The sequence below is a fragment of the Anguilla rostrata genome, chromosome 8 (assembly GCF_018555375.3).
Source record: "Anguilla rostrata isolate EN2019 chromosome 8, ASM1855537v3, whole genome shotgun sequence".
NCBI classification, from domain to species: domain Eukaryota; kingdom Metazoa; phylum Chordata; class Actinopteri; order Anguilliformes; family Anguillidae; genus Anguilla; species Anguilla rostrata.
In genome coordinates this window covers 759,932-781,874 of record NC_057940.1, presented here as the reverse complement: position 1 = coordinate 781,874, position 21,943 = coordinate 759,932, and the positions used below count along the sequence as shown (strand labels likewise).

The following is a 21,943-nucleotide window of genomic DNA, read 5'->3' as shown; positions in this document are numbered from 1 at the left end:
ATTTTTTGAAAATAAATATTTATTTTCTGAAAACAAGGTTTAAGATTTACAGTAAATTAAATGTTATATTTTTCTGAATATTTGTTATTATTAGAAACTGGATGGTAATTATTAAGATTAAACTAATCACCTCCTTCATGCAATTGGAGCAGCTTTCCACATATTTGGAATATGTCCTGATGTAATAGACAGATTTAAAATATGTAATAAGTGCTCTGCAATCTACAGGGCAGCAAGTTGTGGATCCAGACAATCCGGTCCAGTGGTTTGTCAATCAAAAAAAGTGCAACAAAAATGTATAAAAAGCAAAAGGAGTAAGAGCAAAATGAGAAGTAAAATCACCATCATAGGAGGTCATGGAAAGTTCAGACAAGGGAGGATTTTGTCCCACAGAAATGTTATCCTTTTCCATCTCAAAAAGATGTCCAGCAGCAATATAATGTCTGTTAAAAGTGGCCAATGTGTTAAGTGTACATGTAGTGAAGTCAGAGCTAATTCAGCATCAGATATTTGAGCAGAATGATGCAGATCAATATGGTAAAGATCATGCATAAAGGGTCGCTCATTAAAATTCCTGATGTTTCTCTTATTTATGAACCGAGGTTGTGCTTCTCTTCCTTTAATGCTTCTGAAACATGCAATAGGACAGTGATTATTAACACATCATTTGAACACACCACTCACATTTCTTTCACATTTTTTCTAGTCTATTACACAGGATTAGGTCAATTTAGCCGGATTTTTCACTGTAGGTCTAGTTGGTTCAGTAATTATCTGAATTAAATTGAGATCCAAACAAAATTCCTTAAATTTATCAGAGACATCACATAGCCAATCAAGTTAAAATCTCCCAAGATAATAATTTCAGAGTCAATATAAGAAGAAACAAGAAAGCAGCTAAGTCACCAAGTGTGTCAGCCACACCTGATGGGGCCTATATATCCACCAAAGTAAATGCATTATACCCTGTATGTAGCTTTAATTTGATGAGTTCACATTGTTTACATTACATTACATTACATTTATTTAGCAGACACTTTTATCCAACGCGACGTACAAAAGTGCATTTCATGGTCATGGACAACTACAAAACACAGGTTCAATAAGGTACGATACTCATTTCGTACAGCTATTTCTAGCCAAGGACACAGTTCAGTTCACACAGTGAACACTATTCTGACCTAACTGATGCCAAGCCAATTTAGAGAGAAGAACAAGCTACAATATTAGGACAAATACAAATTACCAAAAGTGCTGGAATGGGGGTACATGTAACATGAGTGCCATGAAAGCGGGGATTTAAAGTGACATGATTCACAGAGTGGTGGCAGTTAGTCGATGGTGGGGGAAGCTGCGAGACAGACCAGGTAGGCCCAAAAATGTAGTGAGAGTATGTTGGGAATGCCCGGTGGAGGATTCTGTCTAGAAGGATTTCAACTCTCACATCTGAGACAACTTTTCCCGTGTCCCGGAGAAGGCAAGAAAACCTGAATTGTGGAAGCGGCTGTTAGGGGCCATGGTCAAAAGCTAGCACACTTCTTCCATAAGAATAAAGCATACAATATACAGTATTTTACACCTCTGAAGACCCATGGTATTGTTTTGTTAGTTACCAAGTGTTCTTTTGGAGTCTGCAAAGGGCCTTTTTGCAAACCCAAAATGGATACTACGTAAAAATGAGAAAGTTGTGTTAGTTGCTCTGTGTTAGTTGCTCCAGCCCTAACAAAGCACACCTCCTTAAACTGCTAATAGTAGACACTGGTGTGCCAAATGAGGATGGAAATGAAAATCTACAGGATGGTAGATCTCCAGGAACAGGATTGGGCAGCCCTGTTCTGGGTGGTCCAATGCATGCTGGGATAGGCTACAGTACCTGCCACAACCCTGACCAGGAATAAGTGGGTATCAATTATGGATGGATGTATGTAGTGTATTTTCTGCACATGTTAGATATAGTGAATTTCATTAACATGAGTCTAATTTATTGCAGTTACTGGATAACTGTAAATCAATAAATGCCCAAAGCATTAATGGCTTAATTAACTAATTGAAATGTAGTTCAATTTAATTTCCATTGACTGTGCGTACTGCAGTCTAATTGCATGCCCACATTGAAATGCATGCTATAGTCTGTAATTATGCTACTGAACTTATAGAATGTATTGTATGTATGGCAAAAGCCTAGCTTGAAAGTAATAGTTTCCAGTGTGTTTCAAAACATATTTTTTAAAATGAATGTTGTACTATTTTTACCATGAAAGCACCATTTGCATTTCACATACAATGCCAAATGAGTGTATGGCATGCATTAAGCACGTTACAATGCAATAATATCACAAATATTTCATCATGCCTTACATTTCCAATGAGACCATGAGTGTGACGACTTGAAATTTAATCTTGTGAAGTGAATTATTCTTAGAAATTGTGACTTCCCCAAACGTATGAGCGATTACTGGCCACACCTTTATCCCCAGAGAGAATATAAGGCCAGGTGCACAGAGAGAAGGGCATCCAGAATACCTCTGATCTTCAGCTCTACACCAGCCTGAGACCTCCACCTGTGACCACACCCAGCCACTTACCTGAGCAGGTGAGATCAAGTGCAGAGAAGCCTGTCTTACAATGCGTCCATTTTATAAAAATGGCAGTGTTCACCATGGGATAGATAAATATTACCTTTCTGCCATTAGTTATGTGTAGCTGAAGCCTGTATTCTATAATCTTTTACATCAAGGTAAGTTCTAACAAATGATGTGATTTATGAAATATACATTTGTCAAATATGAATTTGGGTGTCTTTTTCTTACGTGCTTATATATATATATATATATATATATATATATATATATATATATATATATTTATATATGTATGTATATATATATATGTACATACATACATACATACGCACACACACATGCACAGGAGGAGGAGTTAGGCTTAGGTTAGGCAAGGTTATTCCCAGTAAGAAATTGCAAAAGAAGCTTATGATTTCCATCGGCAGTGCTCAGTACACACTCAGAAGGATCCAGCCATTGATTTGATTCGTTAGAGCTTGTCCAAGCTAGTTAATTGTCTCACAAGCTCATAAATACTAAAATCACACATTTTATTTTGCTTTGCTTTGTAACCAGAGCCATACAACAGTGCAGACTCAGCAACTGAACCGCCAAGATGAGCGTAAGTGTGAAGGATTTTGGATTTTTTTTTAAAGCTGAAAAATAGAATATCCAGGTTTGTCTTATCATTGATATAATGTTAACGTGACATAAAGAAGATACTTGCACAATAGATAAAGTTAAGGGAGAGGTTATTTTGTTAATTGTTTGATAGTTATTCAGTCCTTGTGTCTCAGTGTGTTGCTGGCCCCAGCTCTGTCTAACATGCAGGAGATTCCTTACACAGTTCTGCCTCCCTGCTGATTAAACTGTGGGATGGTTTCTAATGTCTACTGTCCAAGACAAGTGAAAAAGTCAGTATGTGAAATGCAGATACATTTACATGTTAAAAGTTTCCTGTTTTAAACAGGATGTGGAGTTGAAAAATATGGCCTTCGAGTCAGGAATGGAACTGAAGGTCACAGGAGTCACCAAACCGTGTTGCTCCCGGTGAGTCACTGGTGCCTCTGTCTCTATTAGGACAGTTTACACTCTCGCTAAATCTTTTCCCACCTTCATCCATGATCATCCATCCATGTGTGTTTCTTTCTCTCCCAGTTTCTCGATCAATGTGGGCCACTCCAAAGAAAACATTGCACTGCACTTTAACCCGCGCTTCCACTATGGTGGTGACCAAGAAGTCACCGTTATTAACTCCTGTAAGGATGGGTGCTGGCAAGAAGAAGTGAAAGAGAAATACTTCCCTTTCCGGCTGAGGATGGAGTTTGAGGTGAGGAGACTTTGTGTCATGGTCCTGTTTTCCTGTCTGTGTTTCCCCTGTTGGGCCGCCAGAAGGCGGCACTTCTGTTTTGTGTCCTGCTCCCCCCCTGTTAATTGTATGATTGTTTCATTGTCTCGTTATCCCATCATTGTTCCCACCTGTGTCTTATCCCCTCCTTCTGGTTTGATTGTTTTTTGAGTTCACCTGTGTCTTGTTACCCCTGTCTATTTAAGTTCTCTGTTCCCTTGACTCGGGTGCTGGTTCCTTGTGTTTGTTTCCCGACTTTCACGTACCTGCCTTCTTGTGTTTGTTTCCAATGTTGCAAACCGTATGTACCTGCTTGTATTTTGTGCCTGACTGTGTTTTGTTTGACCTTCCCTTGTGCTCTGCCTTCCCGTGTTCTGCCCTGCTGGTGTTTGTTCCCGATTTGCGTTTCCTCAGACCCATTGTACCTGCCTGCGTTTTTTATCTGTTTGTGTTTGTTTCCTGACCGTATTATACCTGCCTGTTTTGTTTGACCTGCCCTTGTGCTCTGTTTGACCTGCCCTTGTCCTCTACCTGCCTGTGTTCTGCCCTGCCCATGTTTGTGAGTTCCTCTTGTTTTCTGTTTTATTTAGATATTTTTTGAGTTTGTGTTTTTGCCCTTCGTGTCCTTTCTGTTCCCTGTTTGTTTGCCTTTCTGTAAGTAAAGTCTTTGTTAATTTTCTCCCTTTTGAGTTTCGTGTTTTTTCCACTCTGCGCCTGGGTCCCAGCACCCGCACCGTCACACTTTGTTCAGTCCTCTGTACCCGTATTCAACCGATCAGTCTGCAATTTGTTATCGGCATCATAGGGGGGCACTGAGGGGCACTGCCCCCCCCCCCCCCCATATCTTAGATTGTTATAACAAATTACTCCACCCTCGGTTGGTGATCTAAACTATTTTAATGTGTGCAGAGTTCTTCAATGTCTTATCATATTCATGTAAATAACATTTGCAAAGTCAAGTGACCTTAAACACCTGCCCATCTGAAATACCCTGATGCTGAACCTGCTGCAACTACTAAAGCAAAAGCACTTGCATAATACGATGAGATGAGACACTTCACCCAGAAATCTTTAGCCTCCATTCTCAGGAAAACTGCCCTTCACAACCCTGCATGTTAGAGACATGGACCCTTTAAGGGGGGAGGGCAGAAATAATGTACCCACACAGCAGAGCTTCATGAGAAATATTCCAGCCAAATTATTCAGTGTTAAATCATTCAACTCATATACTACTTAATCTCTTACTACATTATGATTTTTATTCAAGACCAATTATGTGAAATAAGTTCTTACAGCAATGGAATTAAACATACATAAAATAAATGAAGATCAAGAGCTGCGGCATGTAGATTTAGATATTGTGGCACCGTACTGGGTGTGACGGTGCAGGCGGGGCGGCACAGAAATACACAGACCGGAGGTTTGGGGAAAAATAGCCCAACAGGGCTCTTTAATCAAACCAAATTAAGCACGCAACTCACAGCCGTACTCAACAACAAAAGTTTCTTCTTTAAATTAAATTAAAGTAAAGTAAAATAACTGAAATTAAAGTAGTGACGACCCGGAGACAGCTTAGGGGATCCCTCTTTGAAGCGCGAAGAGGGATGTGGTCCCGCGTCTCCGCTGGCTCTGTAAAAACAAGTGCAAATTTACAAACAGATATTTCACCGCTCTGTTCTCGCCCGAAAACCCCCTCTGCTCAAGGGAGACAAAGGCCTCCTCTTAAGCTCCCAGCTCGTTTCCCTGGAGTAGCGGCAGCTGTGTGGCCTCATTGACTTCAGGTGTGATGAATGCCAATGAGGGAGTTGGGGAATTTCCCGGTTGCCGCTCTCCAGGGTCCTGTGGCTGGGCTTCGCAGAGTGGTGCTGTCCTGGGTCCTGAACTGCGAGCCTAGTGGTAGGTTTGAGCTGATGACCATCCGGCTGGGAGGGGCACTGCGGGGCATGCCCCGATCCACGCCACATCCCTCCCCCTAAGCGAACCGCCACCAGTGCTTGCCGCGGCCGCCCAGAGTGTGCAGGCGGGACAGGGCGTCAGCGTTCCCATGGAGCCTTCCGGACGGTGGACCCCTCAAAGTCGAAGGGCTGGAGTGCCAGGAACCAGCGGGTCACCCTGGCATTGGTGTTCTTCTCCCGGGCCATCCACTGGAGGGCCGCGTGATCTGTAACCAGAGTGAACTTCCGCCCGAGCAGGTAGTACTGGAGTGCGGAGAGGGCCCATTTAATGGCAAGGGCCTCGCGCTCCACAGCAGCATACCGGGATTCACTCGGGCGGAGCTTACGGCTCAGAAATAACACGGGGTCTCCTCATCGCCGTGTACCTGGGACAGAACCGCGCCCACCCCCGTCTCCGACGCATCCGTTTGGACCAGGAAGGGCCGGTCGAAGTCCGGGGTATGGAGGACCGGGTCCGAGCACAGGGCGGCCTTCAGGTCCTGGAACGCCCTCTCCTGCTCTGGGGCCCCACAGCAGTTTCTCTGGTGACCCTTTTCGTGTGAGGTCAGATAAGGGAGCGGCTGTGGAGGAGAAATGAGGGATAAACGCCTGTAGTACCCGGCCAACCCCAGGAAGGCACGTACCTGGGTCTTGGTGGCGGCCGGGGCCAGTCCTTCACAGCCTGCACCTTCTTATCTTGGGGCTTGAGCAGGCCCCGACCGATGGTGTAGCCCAGATACTGTGCCTCGTTTTGCGCTATGCAGCACTTGGCGGGATTGGCGGTGAGGCCAGCTTGTCGCAGCGCCCCCAAAACAGCCTGGACATGAATCAGGTGGACAGCCCAGTGCGGGAGTGGATTACCACATCGTCCAAGTAGGCTGCTGCATAGCGCTGGTGTGGCCGGAGTACGACGTCCATCAAGCGCTGGAACGTTGCTGGTGCCCCATGGAGCCCGAACGGCAGGACCCGATACTGGAACTGGCCCACCGGGCTGGTGAAGGCAGTCTTCTCCTTGGCCGACTGGGTGAGGGGGACCTGCCAATAACCTTTGGTTAGGTCCAGGGTTGTAATAAAGCGAGACTCACCCAGTCGCTCGAGTAACTCATCCGCCCGGGGCATGGGGTACGCGTCAAAGTCGGACACAGCGTTGAGACGTCTGAAGTCGTTACAGAAGCGCAGGGAGCCATCGGGTTTAGGCACGAGGACTATGGGGCTCGACCAAGGGCTGCAGGCCTCCTCAATGACTCCCATTGCTCTCATCCTCTCAATCTCCTCCACGACGGCCGCTTTCCGTGCTTCTGGGATCCTATACGGGCGTATGTTCACCACGGTGCGCTCTGGCGTACGGATATGGTGCTCCGTTAAGGTGGTACGACCTGGGAGAGGGGAGAACACATCACGGTTTTGGTCCACCAGTTCTCTTACCTCTTGGACCTGGCGGGGGCTCAGGTCAGCACCATATCGCACAGTCTCCCGGGGCGCAGGGGTTGTTTCTTCGGTGGTGAACATCGCCGCCGTTGCTGCTGCAGGACCCTCTACCCACCTCTTGAGCAGATTCACATGGTACACCTGCTGCGGTTTCCGGCGTCCGGGCTGGTCTACGCGGTAGTTCACTGGTCCCACTCGCTCTTTGACTGTGTAGGGTCCCTGCCAGGTGGCTAGAAACTTATTTTCAGGGGTGGGTACGAGTAGAAGGACACGGTCACCTGGCCGGAACTCTCGGGGTTGGGCGGGCCGATTATATGTCCGCTGCTGGGCGCGTTGTGCTTCCACCATGTGCTCTCGCACCACTGGCATGACACTTGATATGCGGGAGCGCATCTCCTCTACGTGTTCGACCAGGCTCCGGTGCGGTGATGGCTGTTCCTCCCAGGCTTCTTTGGCGAGGTCCAGGAGTCCTCTCGGCCGCCGCCCATACAGTAGCTCAAAAGGGGAGAAGCCAGTGGAAGCCTGGGGCACCTCCCGAATGGCGAAGAGCACATACGGCAGGACCTGGTCCCAGTCCTTGCCGTCAGCAGCGACGATCTTCCGGAGCATCCGCTTCAACGTCTGGTTGAACCGCTCGACCAGCCCATCCGTTTGCGGGTGATAGACTGACGTACGGAGATGTTGTACTCGCAGCAGGTGACATGTGTCCGCCATTATCTTGGACATGAATGGAGTGCCCTGGTCCGTAAGAATTTCTTTTGGTATGCCGACCCGGCTGACGAGGTGCACCAGCTCGCGAGCAATGGCCTTGGAGGTGGCGACGCGGAGGGGCACGGCTTCCGGATAGCGGGTGGCATAGTCCAGGATGACCAGGATGTAATTGTGTCCCCGGGCTGACTTGGGCAGGGGTCCGACCAGGTCCAGGCCGATCCTCTCGAAGGGGGTCTCTATAATGGGGAGAGGGATTAGAGGGGCGGGTGGTGGCCTTACCGGGGAGGTGCGTTGGCACACCTCGCAACTGCGGCAGTAATCCTCCACCGCTCTGCGCATTCCTGGCCAGTGGAAGCGGTCTGCCACCCGCTCTAGGGTCTTCTGCATGCCCAGGTGAGCTCCCAGGATGTGTGTGTGGGCCAGCTGTAGGACGGTGGCCACGTACTGGCGGGGTAAGACCAACAGCTCCCGGACTTCTCCCGTCTCGTGGTGTTGTAGTATAGCAGCCCGTGTTGCACCGAGAAGTAATTTGCTTCTAGGGGTCCTTCTCCCCTCTTTACCCCTTCAAGGACCCGCACCTGGCTCCAGCAGTGGCGCAACCGGTCATCCTGGACCTGCGCGGTGCCAAACTGTCCTTTACGCTGTGCCTGGGGAGGGAGATTGGACATCGTTAAGGGGGGTACGAGCTCACCTTCCCCATCAGCTTCTTCTGCCACCTCGCTTACTCCAACCCGTTCTCCCAGCCAGGCAGAATAGGGTTGGCCTGATGGATGGACACGAGGTTTGGCTCGTCGGGGCCATGACCCGGTTCCCTTCCTTCGGGCTCTTCTGCCCCCCCTCTGGACAATTCTGGCAGCCTGGTACAGGGCGTCGAATTGCTCCGCAGGCAAGCAACTCCGTCCATGGGGCAAGCGAGCTGGAATGGGGGCCGGGTCGGTGGGCATGGACACATCTGAGGGCGACTTTCCAGAGGTGGGCAGCAGGGTGGGTATTTTCCCTCGGGCCTGGGCCGAGTCCGGTGGGGTCGGCTTCCGGTCACCTCCAGTCTGGGGACGGAAGAGGGAGCGCTCGGTCGGTCCTGCCTTCAGCATCTCTTGCGTGGCTTCGACTCGCTCCACCAGCTCCACCAGGTCCTCAGGGCTCTGTGGTGAATGCTGTCCGGCCAGCTTCTTTGCCTCATGCGGTAATGCCCGGAGGTACCGATCCATGGCGACCCGGTCGAGGATCTGCTCCACGGACAGGCGTTCAGGTTGGAGCCAACGGGTAACCAGCCTCCGGAGTGACGCCATCTGGCTGCGCGCGTTGACCCCCGGTTGGTAGGCCCAGGTGGTGACCTGTTGTCCAGCGGATGTGGGGGATACACCGGCTCTGGCTAGTATCTCCCTCTTCAGCCTGTGGTAGTCCCGGGCTTCTGCTGCGCCCAGGTCTTGGTATGCTTGTTGGGCCTCGCCGGTGAGGAAGGGAGCAAGGGTGTCTGCCATCTCCCGGGGATCCCATAACTCGCGCTCGGCCACCCGCTCAAAGGTGTGGAGGTAGGCCTCCACGTCGTCGGCTTCAGTCATTTTTGTCAGGACATCCTTAGCCTTCGTCCTGCTACCCGGGAGCGGTACGGCCGATGCGCTGTGGGCCTGGACCACCTCGGTGAGCCGGATGACCTGTTCAGCCATGACCTGGGCAGCATGTTGTTGTCCCAGGTTAGCCTCCACGAGCGCCCGTAAGAGGTCCTCCATGTCGCAGCTAAATTGGGGAACACAAGACTAATGAAAGGGGGGGGGGGGAAGAAACAAACAAACCAAAAAAAAAAAAAAAATTTTTTTTTTTTTTTTTTTTTTTTAACTCTACCGCGAGAACGAGTGTAATACTCGAGCTCGGGGTAGTTAGCTGCAGTCTGCTATTACTCCGTGCCTATGCCCGCATTCTCCACCACTGTGGCACCGTACTGGGTGTGACGGTGCAGGCGGGGCGGCACAGAAATACACAGACCGGAGGTTTGGGGAAAAATAGCCCAACAGGGCTCTTTAATCAAACCAAATTAAGCACGCAACTCACAGCCGTACTCAACAACAAAAGTTTCTTCTTTAAATTAAATTAAAGTAAAGTAAAATAACTGAAATTAAAGTAGTGACGACCCGGAGACAGCTTAGGGGATCCCTCTTTGAAGCGCGAAGAGGGATGTGGTCCCGCGTCTCCGCTGGCTCTGTAAAAACAAGTGCAAATTTACAAACAGATATTTCACCGCTCTGTTCTCGCCCGAAAACCCCCTCTGCTCAAGGGAGACAAAGGCCTCCTCTTAAGCTCCCAGCTCGTTTCCCTGGAGTAGCGGCAGCTGTGTGGCCTCATTGACTTCAGGTGTGATGAATGCCAATGAGGGAGTTGGGGAATTTCCCGGTTGCCGCTCTCCAGGGTCCTGTGGCTGGGCTTCGCAGAGTGGTGCTGTCCTGGGTCCTGAACTGCGAGCCTAGTGGTAGGTTTGAGCTGATGACCATCCGGCTGGGAGGGGCACTGCGGGGGCATGCCCCGATCCACGCCACAATATTTATACTTAGATCACTCATTGGCTTGTTTAATTGTTTTATACTGCAGTTGTAGTGAGTTCTATGTGAACGGGACTGTTTCTTCTTTGGTAACTTAACTCTCCTGCTACTCTCCCCAGCCTCATTTTAACTTTCCTATGATCTCTCCTCCTCTCTTCCAGGTGACCATTATCTTCGCCGATGACAAATTTTACATTAATCAACATAATGGCCATGTGGTGCAGTTCCCCAACCGTCCGGGTGACAAAGAATATGATTACATTTGGATTGAAGGAGATGTCACAGTCAAACGCATACATGTGAACTAAAGACCAATCAGGAGCTGCTAGCCATCCCTTTTTGGCTCCTGATTTGCTGATCTGCTTCTGCTTCCTGCTTCCTTCCTACAGCTGTGCTATGACTGCACTTTGTCTCTCCCAGACATCAGTGCCTTTAATCTTGTGCTTCTCTGCAACATTTAACAGACCCCCTCTGGCGTCTGTCCAAACTCACTGAGTATGAGAATCATTCCAGCATCAATAATAAATCTCTCATGAGCAAATTTACTCATCGTGTGTGGCTGTTCTTTGGGGGGAGGGGGGTCCAGTTCTTACTACAGATCTTGTGCATCAACACACTTTAAGGGTCACTGTAGCATTAGGTCCAGTGGAACGGATTGGTCTCAGCCCCACTGGCTGGTGGAGAGAGCACATGCACCTGGGCTGCGTTAACCAATCAGCCCAGGTGCTTAAAGGTGTGTTCCTCTCTACAGTTTGGGGTCGCGACTGGGAGTACACACTGAGAGAGCATGTTTCTAAGTTTTCGCTTCTTCAAAAAAGCTAGTGGATCTGGTCAGCTGAAAAGCTGTTTTTGTTTTGTCTTTGTAATTGTTTTTATTGTTTTAGTTCATTGATTTCGCTCAGAACCCGTGAGAGGGAAGGGTGAAGGTGTTTATGAATTTTTTGCGTTGGTATGGGAGCGCTCTCTCTCTCTCCAAGCGGCAAACGACGGTGCAAACCCAGAACTGCTGCATCTTGCTCCCAGGGGTGAAACATCGGCATGTGACTGTCTCAAATTCACCCTTCAGTCAGAACAGGATAAACATGGTTTACAGTATTTTTTAGGCTAGTTAATGGTGTTTATTCTGGATCTTTAATACCGATTACATTTCACACATTCTTCATTAACTCAGCTGGATGTTATCTGAGGACATTCAGGTCAGGTTTTTCCATAAAAGGAGGTGATGTTGAGGGACCTGGAACCTGAACTTTCACCTCACTGAACGTGCACCTCACAACTGCAATTCCCTAACTAGTGGCCACACGGACATGCACAGAAAAAGAATAATTTGGCTTATATAATGTGATAATAATTATTTCTTCTTTTTAATTTGGAAAAAAGTAAATGTCCATCTTCATCTTTTGGCTTAATAACAGTTTAAGAAAGTGGCTCCAAAAGTGGTTAAAGAAAGCCTGGTTGTCCTGTCAGACTCACAGTGGGTCATCTTGCTCTTGGAGTGAGTGCTTTCAGTATCTGAGCCACTCAAGAAAAGTCATTCTGTGTTTATCAAACATACTCTATGGAAAATATATTCATTCATAAATAAATATTTCTTTGGCAGATTGGACTCTTTCCTTGTCTACGAATTATGTTTCTAACTTCCACATTTATATGGTTAAAAAAATGAGATCACACGCACGCAAATATTATGGCCAATGAGAAGACCCAGAGCGACAGAGAACCAATGGGAAGACAGAGAGGCTCTTTGCCGAGACTGAACCACTGCTCTGTGGTTTCTGAAATCACCCCCGCTGCTCTTTGCTCTGCTGCATTTCACTAGAAGCACCACTAGATGTCAGCCTTGACTCACCATCATTCAGTGGTGAGCACCTCCGCATTCACAACCTGGGTTCTGGGCTTTTGTTGTCACCCTTTTTGTTTGATGAGGAAAACAGTCCTAACGAAGAGCTGCCTCATTCTTCATTTCAATCATTTCGTGGAATCATCACTTTCATTATTCTGGCTTTGTTTATAACCAGGTTCCCATTCTGTAGTTAAAAGCAGTGGCCAAAAAGGTGTAAGCACAAATATACATATTCATATATACCTGCCACAGCATAGAGTCCAGCTGTATCTGCAGTTCTTCAGGAAGGATACAGCACCATTCTTCCATGAGAGACTGTTCAAGAATCTCCTATAAATACAAGTCCTCCCCCTGCTGTACCTGTCCTTCACCCTGGATGGCTCCACAGTGTCACCCTCCTCATCTGTTAGGAATCTGAGTGGCACTGGACAACAGACTGTCCCTCTCTGAGAACATCATGGCAGTTTGTATGGCGTGCACATTCTTTGTGTAATACATCCAGAGAATCCGCCCCTTCCTCACCACCTACTCAGCCCAGCTCTTAGTCCAGGCGCTGATCACCTCCCATCTGGACTCCTGCACCTCCCTCCTCGCTGGCCTCCCTGCCTCCACTATCAGACCCCTGCAGCTCCTCCACAACACTGCTGCTCCTCTGATCTACAGCCTCCCCAGATTCCGGGTGCATTTATCAAGCATCGGGGACTTAATTGACCTAATTAGTATTCTATAGAATTGTTGAAAAACTGGCAATCATTTGTCATGATATATTGATATCTCATTTTCAATGAAGTTCTATGTGGTAGAAAGTCTTAGGAAATCAGAATGACGTTATTCTGTATCCACAGAATTTTCTGATGATGTATACATGATATACACAATTCATTTTCATAGCACTGGGCATATATAGTACATTACTCATGCCCACTGCATCACACCATAGTTAGACCCACGCCACATAGCCTACTGGCTAAGTGTTAAAGGATAAACTAGCATATCTAGAGTTGTAAGAACACCTCAGAAGTAACATGACCTGTTAATTGTGACAAAGATGTTGGAATCAGTTTTATATGCTCCTAAAACAGAGTGATCTTGGTATTTCACATTTATGGCTTTTACGCGTAATCGTCACTCTAGAAAAGAAAATGGGATTATGATTATAACGAATGAGTATTTTTACATGTCAAAACGTCGCTAGGTTTGAAAACAAACTTAGAGATGCGCATTTCTCACGTTTGCGAAAGCGGACTGTTATTCTGAATGATTTCCGAAGAATCTGCCGTATTACTGTTGGCAATAGGCGATCTGTAGGCTGTAGGCGATCTGATTGCTCTCTTGCTCGTGTCTGTCACGCACTTCCTGTTTGTGGTGGAAAGAGTGAGGGCTGTTTGAAGAAGTTTGTTACAGGGTTGTATCGTGCTTTCAAGTGTGTATTTGATATGTTTTTTTGTTTTTTTCTAAACTCCATATTACAAGTAAGGTAAGACTGTTTTGCTCCTAAGGTGAAAATCTTGTTGCCGTTAGGGGACAGGAGGGCTTTTCCTCTGTTTCTCTCCGTTATGCACTCGGCTGTCAAACTAGCCGGTTAGATCATTTGGCCTCTGTCTTGCTGAGGTTTTTGTGTGGTTTTTCAACCTCCCATGAGAAAATATTATTGTAGTTAGATGGTTTTTTCCTTATTGTTGCATGCTAACATTATCTGTTGTTCGAACATTATTGATCTGATTCCGACATAGCTCAGGAGGTAAGAGTGGTTGTCTGGCAGTCGGAGGGTTGCCGGTTCGATCCCCGCCCTGCGTTTCGAAGTGTCCCTGAGCAAGACACCTAATCCCTAACTGCTCTGGTGAATGAGAGGCATCAATTGTAAAGCGCTTTGGATAAAAGCGCTATATAAATGCCGTCCATTTATCATTTCAATTTTGGTTGTATTCTGTTCTGAGATCAACAAATTATTTCCTAATACAAGTGTTCCTTCAGTCATTGCTATTTAGTATAAAGCTAGCTAGTTGGATTATAATTGGAGTGATTCCAATCTGAGTAGTTTTGTTTCTTGTTACGTATTCAACACTTAACTTTTAGATAAAAGTGCCTTCATTCATTCATTCATTCATTCATTCACTCATTTTTACTGTCCGGTTTCTGCAGATAGTTGTCCGGAGCCTCCCTCACGTTTTTTAAAGTGTGGTCTTGATGCTTCCATTTTCGGCAGTAACTTACTCTAGACATAGGGAGAGATAGGGTGATAGTTTGGGGCTAAAAATGTGGCCAAAGCTGTATGAGGGTTGCGGGATGATCGCGCGTCTGGAAAGCAATTTCCAGGGCGAGTTCGTCTGCCACCGTTGCCAACGGGTAGAGCAAGATTTTAGATCTTGAGGGCCAGCTTGCTGGACTCCACAGTTCGCAATTAGCAGAGTTCCAGGAACTGAGTAGCTTGTCCTCTGAGGGTTTAGTGTGCACGCCACAGCTGGGAAGGGGGGTGAACCCAGAGAAGACAGAGATAGTTGGGTGACAGTGGGGCGCAGCCGCAGAAAAGGGCATGCACACCACACAGGGGCGACATCTCCAGCGGTTGTGGTGTCCAACCGATTCCAGCCCTTGCAGGAATTGCATCTGGCTCTTAACCCTGAGAGTGGGAGGGCTGAGGAGCCAATGGGCACCCAGGTGGCCACATCCTCCCAGAAAAGGGAGTTATTGATAGTGGGGATTCAGTTATTAGGGGGTAGACAGCATAGTCTGTTCGCATGAAAAGGAGTCAGTCTTGTACGGTATGTTGCCTGCCTGGTGCCCAGGTAGGAGATCTCCTGGAGCGTCCGGACCAAGCTTCTGGCCAGAGTGAGGAGGGATCCAGTGGTCATGGTTCACATAGGTGATTCATTGTTCATTTCATTGTATGTATGTATGTACCACTTATTGTAAAGCGTTTTTGAGTCCATGAAAAGCGCTATATAAAATAAATGTATTATTATTATTAGGAACCAATGACATAGGTAAGGGTAGGCTTGAGGTTCTGCAGGACAAATTTGTGGAGCTAGCAGAAAAGATTAGGAGCATAACCTCCACAGTAGTTTTTTTTCTAGAATACAACTGGTACCACGTGCAAGTAGAGGAAAGCAACATTTTTTTTTTTTTTTAATACCCTTGACTACAGACCTGGTGTATGAAACAGGTTTATGGGGTACTGGTTTATGGGGCACTGGGACTACTTCTGGGACAGGGGTGACTTGTACAAGTGCGACAAGCTGCACCTGAACCTGAAGGGTACTGCTGCACTGGGCCATCGTATGCTCAGGGTAGCACAGGATTATTTAAACTAGGGAATTATGGGGCAGGGAGGTCAGAAAGTGAAAAGGGTAGAGAGGTGCAGACTGCCAGGATGGAAGCTGTCAAGGCTTCCTATAACAGTGTGAATGCTAATGAAGTCTTTTTAAAGCAAAGTTGTGGTAAGGGTGGCTTGGGACAGCAGGGGGTGAGGGAACGGGAGAGCATGTGTAGAAGTAATAATCTGAAATGTCTTTGTTTAAATGCTATAAGTATCAAAAAATACTTGAGGCTGCTATACATAGGTGGTTTATGATATAGTTGGGATTACAGAGACATGGCTTGTGGATGAGGATGGGGATGAATATAGTATAGAAGTGTACAAACTCATTAGGAAGGATAGATTCAGTAAGAGAGGTGGGGGTGTAGCTCTATGTAAAAGGGGCTTATTTATTGAAAAAATATGAATAATACTAATAATAATTATTATTATTACTATGATTATTATTACTTTATCATAGATTTCGATTTTTTGTGGCTACAAAGAAGTTAAATTATTAAACAGCTTGTAAGAGTAAACAAGATCAGACTTCATCAGTCCCAATTTAACATCTTATTATTTCTAAGCAAATATTGTTGTTTTAGACATTTTGAAAAAAGTGTCTATGATATAAATACCATATAGTTATAAACTTCCTTCAAGATGGTAAAAGCTTTTCTTGCAAGGCAGCTGTTGCCAGCAGAGCATGCAGTAATTTAATTAACCAGAAGGGGGCACTGGTGCGCAGTGAGAAATGAGGTACCACACTAACTGAAGCCTGCTGTCCTCGAACAGTGCTGCCACACTTCACACTTCCTGTTCACACTTAATCATGCCCTTTATTATTTTCCAGTCTGCTGCACCAAAGTGTCCTACAGTGCATAGTGTGGAATTTAATCCCAATTTTTATATAAATTCTAATCTGAATTTATAATCACAGCATGTTAGTTTGTTAGTCCTTGCCACATGAAATCAAACCATCAGTACAATAAGCATAGTTATGTTTGAAGGGCGTGCATTTTCTTATTTCTCCAATTGCATATATTTTGGATAACTGAATATGGGACTCTTCATTTCTTGAGGAAAGTCTTGTGGAAATGAGTCAAGTCAAACAGTAAAAATGTCAAGTTAAAAAAAAAAGTTGTTTTCATAAAATATATGATGATATACCGTTTATGAAATGGCATAGTAAATTTGAAGTTTTTTTCCCCTTCTTTTGGAGAGAGCACTCATTGTGGTCTCGCAGCAAATCTGTGTGTGATTGTTTGACATTTCTCTCTGATTTCACATGAGAAATACACGCACATTTCAGCGGCACACACGCGCGGTCCAGCGCTGTCCAGGGCTTGCTCTATCATTAAACGCTCAGTCAGGCTAAAACGGCTTTGAGCTGTAGAACAGATTCTGAAATTGCCGCTTACGAAAACAGAAGAAACCCATTTTGTAGAAGCAGAGGGTTCCTCCCCTAATTTTATACCAAAGATCATAACATTGAAACGGTACCAGGGCCATGGTTAGAACATAGACATTTTGTAGATTTTGTTTACTTTTGGTTGAGTATGGCTTTCCCACAAAATCAGATGGTAGCTTTCTATAAACGGGATCGGTTGTGATTTTTTAAATTTTGTATTTTCTTTGGCCGGGAAAAGCGTAACAAAACAAAACGGAGGTTTCCAGCCCGCGAATTCGAGCTCAGGTCGGCGAGCGACACGCGGCCGGTAATTTGCAGAGACGGATGGCGAGACGCTGGCAGAACGAGCTGCGTGAGCCAGTGTTTTCTTTCTGCTACACAGCCCTCAGCTGTGGAGGGGGAAACGGGCCTCCGGTCATTTAATTAACCTGCTCGTTAACGCTCGTTTACAGAGTGCTTTGCACAGGAGAACATTACGTCACATTACAGGCGTTCAGCAGACGCTCTTATCCACAGCGACTTACACAACTTTTTACACAACATTTACACTGCATCCATCCATACAGCTGGATATACACTGAAGCTGTGCAGGTTAAGTAGCTTGCTCAAGGGTACAACTGCAGTGTCCTACCTGGGTATCAATCCTCTGTATTACCCATTATACTCCACTGCAGCCATACTGTTGTTTTATACTGATTTAGCCTGAAGCCTGAAGACCTCAGGTCCCAAGTGTTGCTGTTAGGAGAGGATTCAGAAGCTGAAAAAACAGTAAATCTGTCCCTGTGAAGCAGTGTTGAAATACAGGGCCTGAAGGTAGGACAGCAGGAAATCACTCACATCTGGAGAGCTAAGAGTTCATGGATTAAGGTAACAGATTGGAAACAAACCTTCTGAGCCACTTCACAGTATCAATCATTCAATCAGTCAAATTTTATTTATATAGCATATTTCACAGCAATTGTCACAATACGCTTCACAGACAACCCTGGCCTAGACCCACACAGGAGCAAGCCTGTGTATACTAAATTGCTACAGAGCGGTCCTATCCGCTTGCATTCAGGTGCACGCGGAGCTCAGGAGTCAACAGATCTGTGCTGGCGCTGTGGAGCGCATTGCGTTCAGCAGTAAGGCGTAGGCTGCGTCAAATGACTTCTGGGTAAGACGCATTTATAGCTTATCAGCGCTTTAAGATGCTCTCATTCGCCAAAGCAGTTAGGGCGTAGGTGTCTGCTCAAGGACTCGATAAGCGCCCAAGCGAGTGTCCTGACCGGCAACCCTCCGACTGCCAGACAATCGGTCTTACCTCCTGAGCTATGTCACGTCAGAGCCGGCCGCTGGCGTAAACACTCAGGCGCTCACGGCCACAGCTCTCCCTGCGCCACACAGCTCAGGGTTAAGTGGTGGGTGAGATTTATGTTGGACAACTTTGGGGCCACAACGACATTCCTCTTTTAGACCAGCAAATCCCTGGGTCCGGCTCTGAGTCAGCCCCCCTGGCCCGAAAAGCATCGCTAGCCCCTCAGCGGTGGGACAGGTGTCTTTAGCTGGATGGGCTAACGTGCTAACGTGCTTTTTCAGGAGTACGGTTTGGCGCGCAGGGAGATCGTGGTTTTAATCCCTCCACAAACCCCTTGGCAGATTGTGAATGTTACACCAGCCCCTGCTCGTCTTCACAATCACAGCTAGCTGAACTCCTGCATGGGACGAAGACACGGACACTACACCCAGATACACACTTTTCCAGCTGCGCACGGAATTGGACAGAAAATGCGGAAATGAAATGGCCAAGCTGAGAAGCTGTTTTACTGTGCGTCGCACTCGGGTGGTTGTGGGTCTGTTTTTGACATTTCAGGAGCAGCGGTACAGCGCGAACTCCGCCGTGCTTCCGCGGGTTTCCGCGGGCTTCCGCTGTACACCGCGCGTGATTCCACGGCTGTATTCACCGCAGCCCAAGGCGAGAACGGGTCTGCATCTGGAAAAGGAATAATCATCCTCAACATGGTTAAAGCCGTTAAGTGTTCCAGAGATGAAGTATTAATGCATGTTGCATTCAAATGTGTTGGCTGGAGTAGAGTAGTTATTTCTTCCTGTCTGTTTCCTCCTGACTACAGAATGCATTTAGCTATTTAAAAAGGGTAAGCTTTTTAATGTTTACCGACCGTTTCATATTTAATAAGCACATGGCGTTCGGCTTTGGAAAAAAAAGGTGAAGTTAAGCGCTCTGCACACTTTTACATACATGCGTGAGTCACTAACTTTACTTTGGTTATAATAGGCCGGATATTTCATTTATTTGACACAGTTTATTTGGCCGTTAGGAAAATGTGAATAACTCTGCATGGTTAGTGTCACAAAAAAAGCATTAATAGTGTTTATAACACTAGGGGGCACCAGGTGACAAAAACAGACACTTAGTGACAAATTGTCCAATAAATGATTCAAAATCAAAAGCAAAATCTGAACTTTCTGAGCCCACGACTCACTCAGCAAGCAAACGCAAACCCTGCCTCAGGATCACCAGCTGCAGCTGTCTTCCCACAGCCAGCCTTTAACTGATTTAGACAGACTGAATATTTTCCCTCAGCATGTTGGGCACTGTGAATCCATGCCCTGTGTTGGTCAGACGAAGGCCAAACCCTGTTAGGTCCGGTTTAAAAAACACTAATCCATTCCTCTTAACAGCTCTCCTACTAATCAAAGTGTTGAGTGAAGACCATGATTAGTTCAATGAGGTTTTTAATGATCAGGCCTTATCAGACACCTTGGTGTGCACTGGCCCTTCCTGGATAGCACTGCACACCCCTGAATGCATTCAGAGAAAGGGATTTATTTCCAGAATCTGTGTTTCTGGAACACGATTGGGGACCCCTGATTTACTGCACCGAAGTGGCTCACGCTGAGGAGAGCGCAAAATAAATCAGGAATGGGAGAAGAGTGTGTGATAAGGTCGCGTCCTCGTGCAGCAGTGGGAGACCTGGGCCTTGTTTGGTGAGCTGCGTAATGCCTTCTCCACACCGGCCCACTGAGCCCCGAGGCCTGAAGCCGCTTCCATCCTGGGACCGCTGGCTCCGTCCTGGGACAGCTGGCTCCGTCCTGGGACCGCTGGCTCCGTCCTGGGACCGCTGGCTCCGTCCTGGGACTGCTGGCTCCGTCCTGGGACCGCTGGCTCCGTCCTGGGACTGTGGGCTCCGTCCTGGGACTGCGGGCTCCGTCCTGGGACTGCTGGCTCCGTCCTGGGACTGCGGGCTCCGTCCTGGGACTGCTGGCTCCGTCCTGGGACTGCTGGCTCCGTCCTGGGACTGCTGGCTCCGTCCTGGGACTCCCGGCTGACACACAGGCTGCAGAAGTCCTAGTTGACAGCTGCCTCCGTCCTGGGACTGTACTTACGCTCCCGTGTAACTGTGTAACTTAAACACAGAGTCCTCTCCTTCCCCCGGCCCGCTCCTGCAGGAGCTAATTACAGCACACTTCATGTTCCTCCACAGGCCTGTTTAAACCGCGAGGGATTTCAGACTCTAAACCTGGAGCTTCCGCTGCTTTTCTCCGTTTCTGCGTTTAAGTGTTTAACCATTCAAGATTGGCTATACTGTAGAAACGCCGCCAGCGAATAATCAACACTCGCTCGTGAAAAACACTTCCTGCCTCTGTAACATTCCGTTCTAAACGCCGGATCCAGAAAATATACCTGTATTTTTTGACGTGAAACTTTTTGGTTTGCAAAAAATAAATAAATGAAACAAATGAGATTTGTCTGCATGTGTAAAGGTATTTCTTCCAAAAAAAATGAGTTTGTTTCTGAGAGAACCGCTCCTGAGAAGTGGTGATGGAGAGGATGAAGTCTGGCGAACGGGTCGAGCTCTCGGACCAATGAGCACACTCCGTGGCACAAGGTGACTCCGCCCTTTCCCCTCCGCTTACCCGCTGCTTGTTCTCCTTACAGATAACAGCCACTAGGGGGCCGTTTCTATTAGCAACCAACCGCTGTGAAAACACAGGCTGGTTCGGCTGCAAGTGCCCAAACTCCTCCTGGCGGCGCTGGGTGCTGGTCAAACCCTCAGCCGCGACGCAGCCAACACAAACACGCCGAGCCCTTTCTTTGAAAAGGTAGGCCGGAGTGTGGCTCTACCACTGCGGTAAGCTCAGCGTTGGAAAGAGAAACGCTCTGGAAATAGACAAAAACAAAATGATCTTGTTTAAAAAAAAAAAGAAACCTAATTTACCGGAAAGTCTATAACTTTAGCCGAGATGGGACCAACATACCGGCACCAAATTCCCTACGGAACTGTACAGCACACAGGTACTGCGCAAGAAACAAAGTGCTGTTTTTAAAATTTTGTTTGAGATTTGTCCCTGTTCTGCCCCGGCTTGGTGGCCAGTAGTGCCCTTCGTGTTATTCAGTTCCCCCCGCGCTGCTGAGGATTCGCCACCGCACAGCCCCGTCGCTCGGCCGCAGGAAGCAGGTCGCCTCGAGCCGCTGGCTGTGATTCTGACACCGTTGGATCCGCTTATGCGTGAGACCGCCCCCCCCCGCCCCCCCGCCCCCCCGAGTCCCCCCCCCCGACCTCGGGAGTCTCCCGTTTGCCTCTCCCACGATGTACCAGCCGTACTCAGACCTGGCAGGACAATGATGTCGTGGCTGCGTTAGCTCCAAGTGCTGCACTCTTCTAGCGTAGCTTCTGCCCAAGAGATCTGTGCACATCGTCTCATGGCCAGTGGAAAAAAAGGGTGTATTTTGGGACCATGTTTTTAATCCAGCCACGTGAGGGTTAATGTTTAATGTGCTCTGACGCAAATGCCCTCTCCATGACCCCTCAGCTCCTGTCAGTCCCACTGAAAGTTCATTGTGCCAATTTAGAGTTGAGATGGAGTCCTAGATGG

At 47.3% G+C, this 21,943-nt stretch overlaps 1 protein-coding gene across 5 annotated transcripts in view; it reads left to right on the top strand.

The window, feature by feature from the left end:
- Positions 1 to 11,061, top strand: part of LOC135260458 (galactose-binding lectin l-1-like) — a 41,431-nt gene extending 30,370 nt beyond the window's left edge. For 2 of the 5 annotated variants that reach the window (XM_064345679.1, XM_064345680.1), the window contains exons 3-5: positions 3,532 to 3,611; positions 3,720 to 3,891; positions 10,678 to 11,061. In XM_064345679.1, coding sequence (XP_064201749.1) covers positions 3,532 to 3,611; positions 3,720 to 3,891; positions 10,678 to 10,824 — 399 coding nt within the window. In that variant the 3' untranslated portion in view covers positions 10,825 to 11,061. Of the gene's footprint in view, positions 1 to 2,435; positions 2,594 to 3,137; positions 3,184 to 3,531; positions 3,612 to 3,719; positions 3,892 to 10,677 lie in introns of those variants that run through there. The other 3 variants (XM_064345677.1, XM_064345678.1, XM_064345676.1) reach the window with 2 other exon arrangements.
- The last annotated feature ends 10,882 nt before the right edge of the window (positions 11,062 to 21,943 follow it).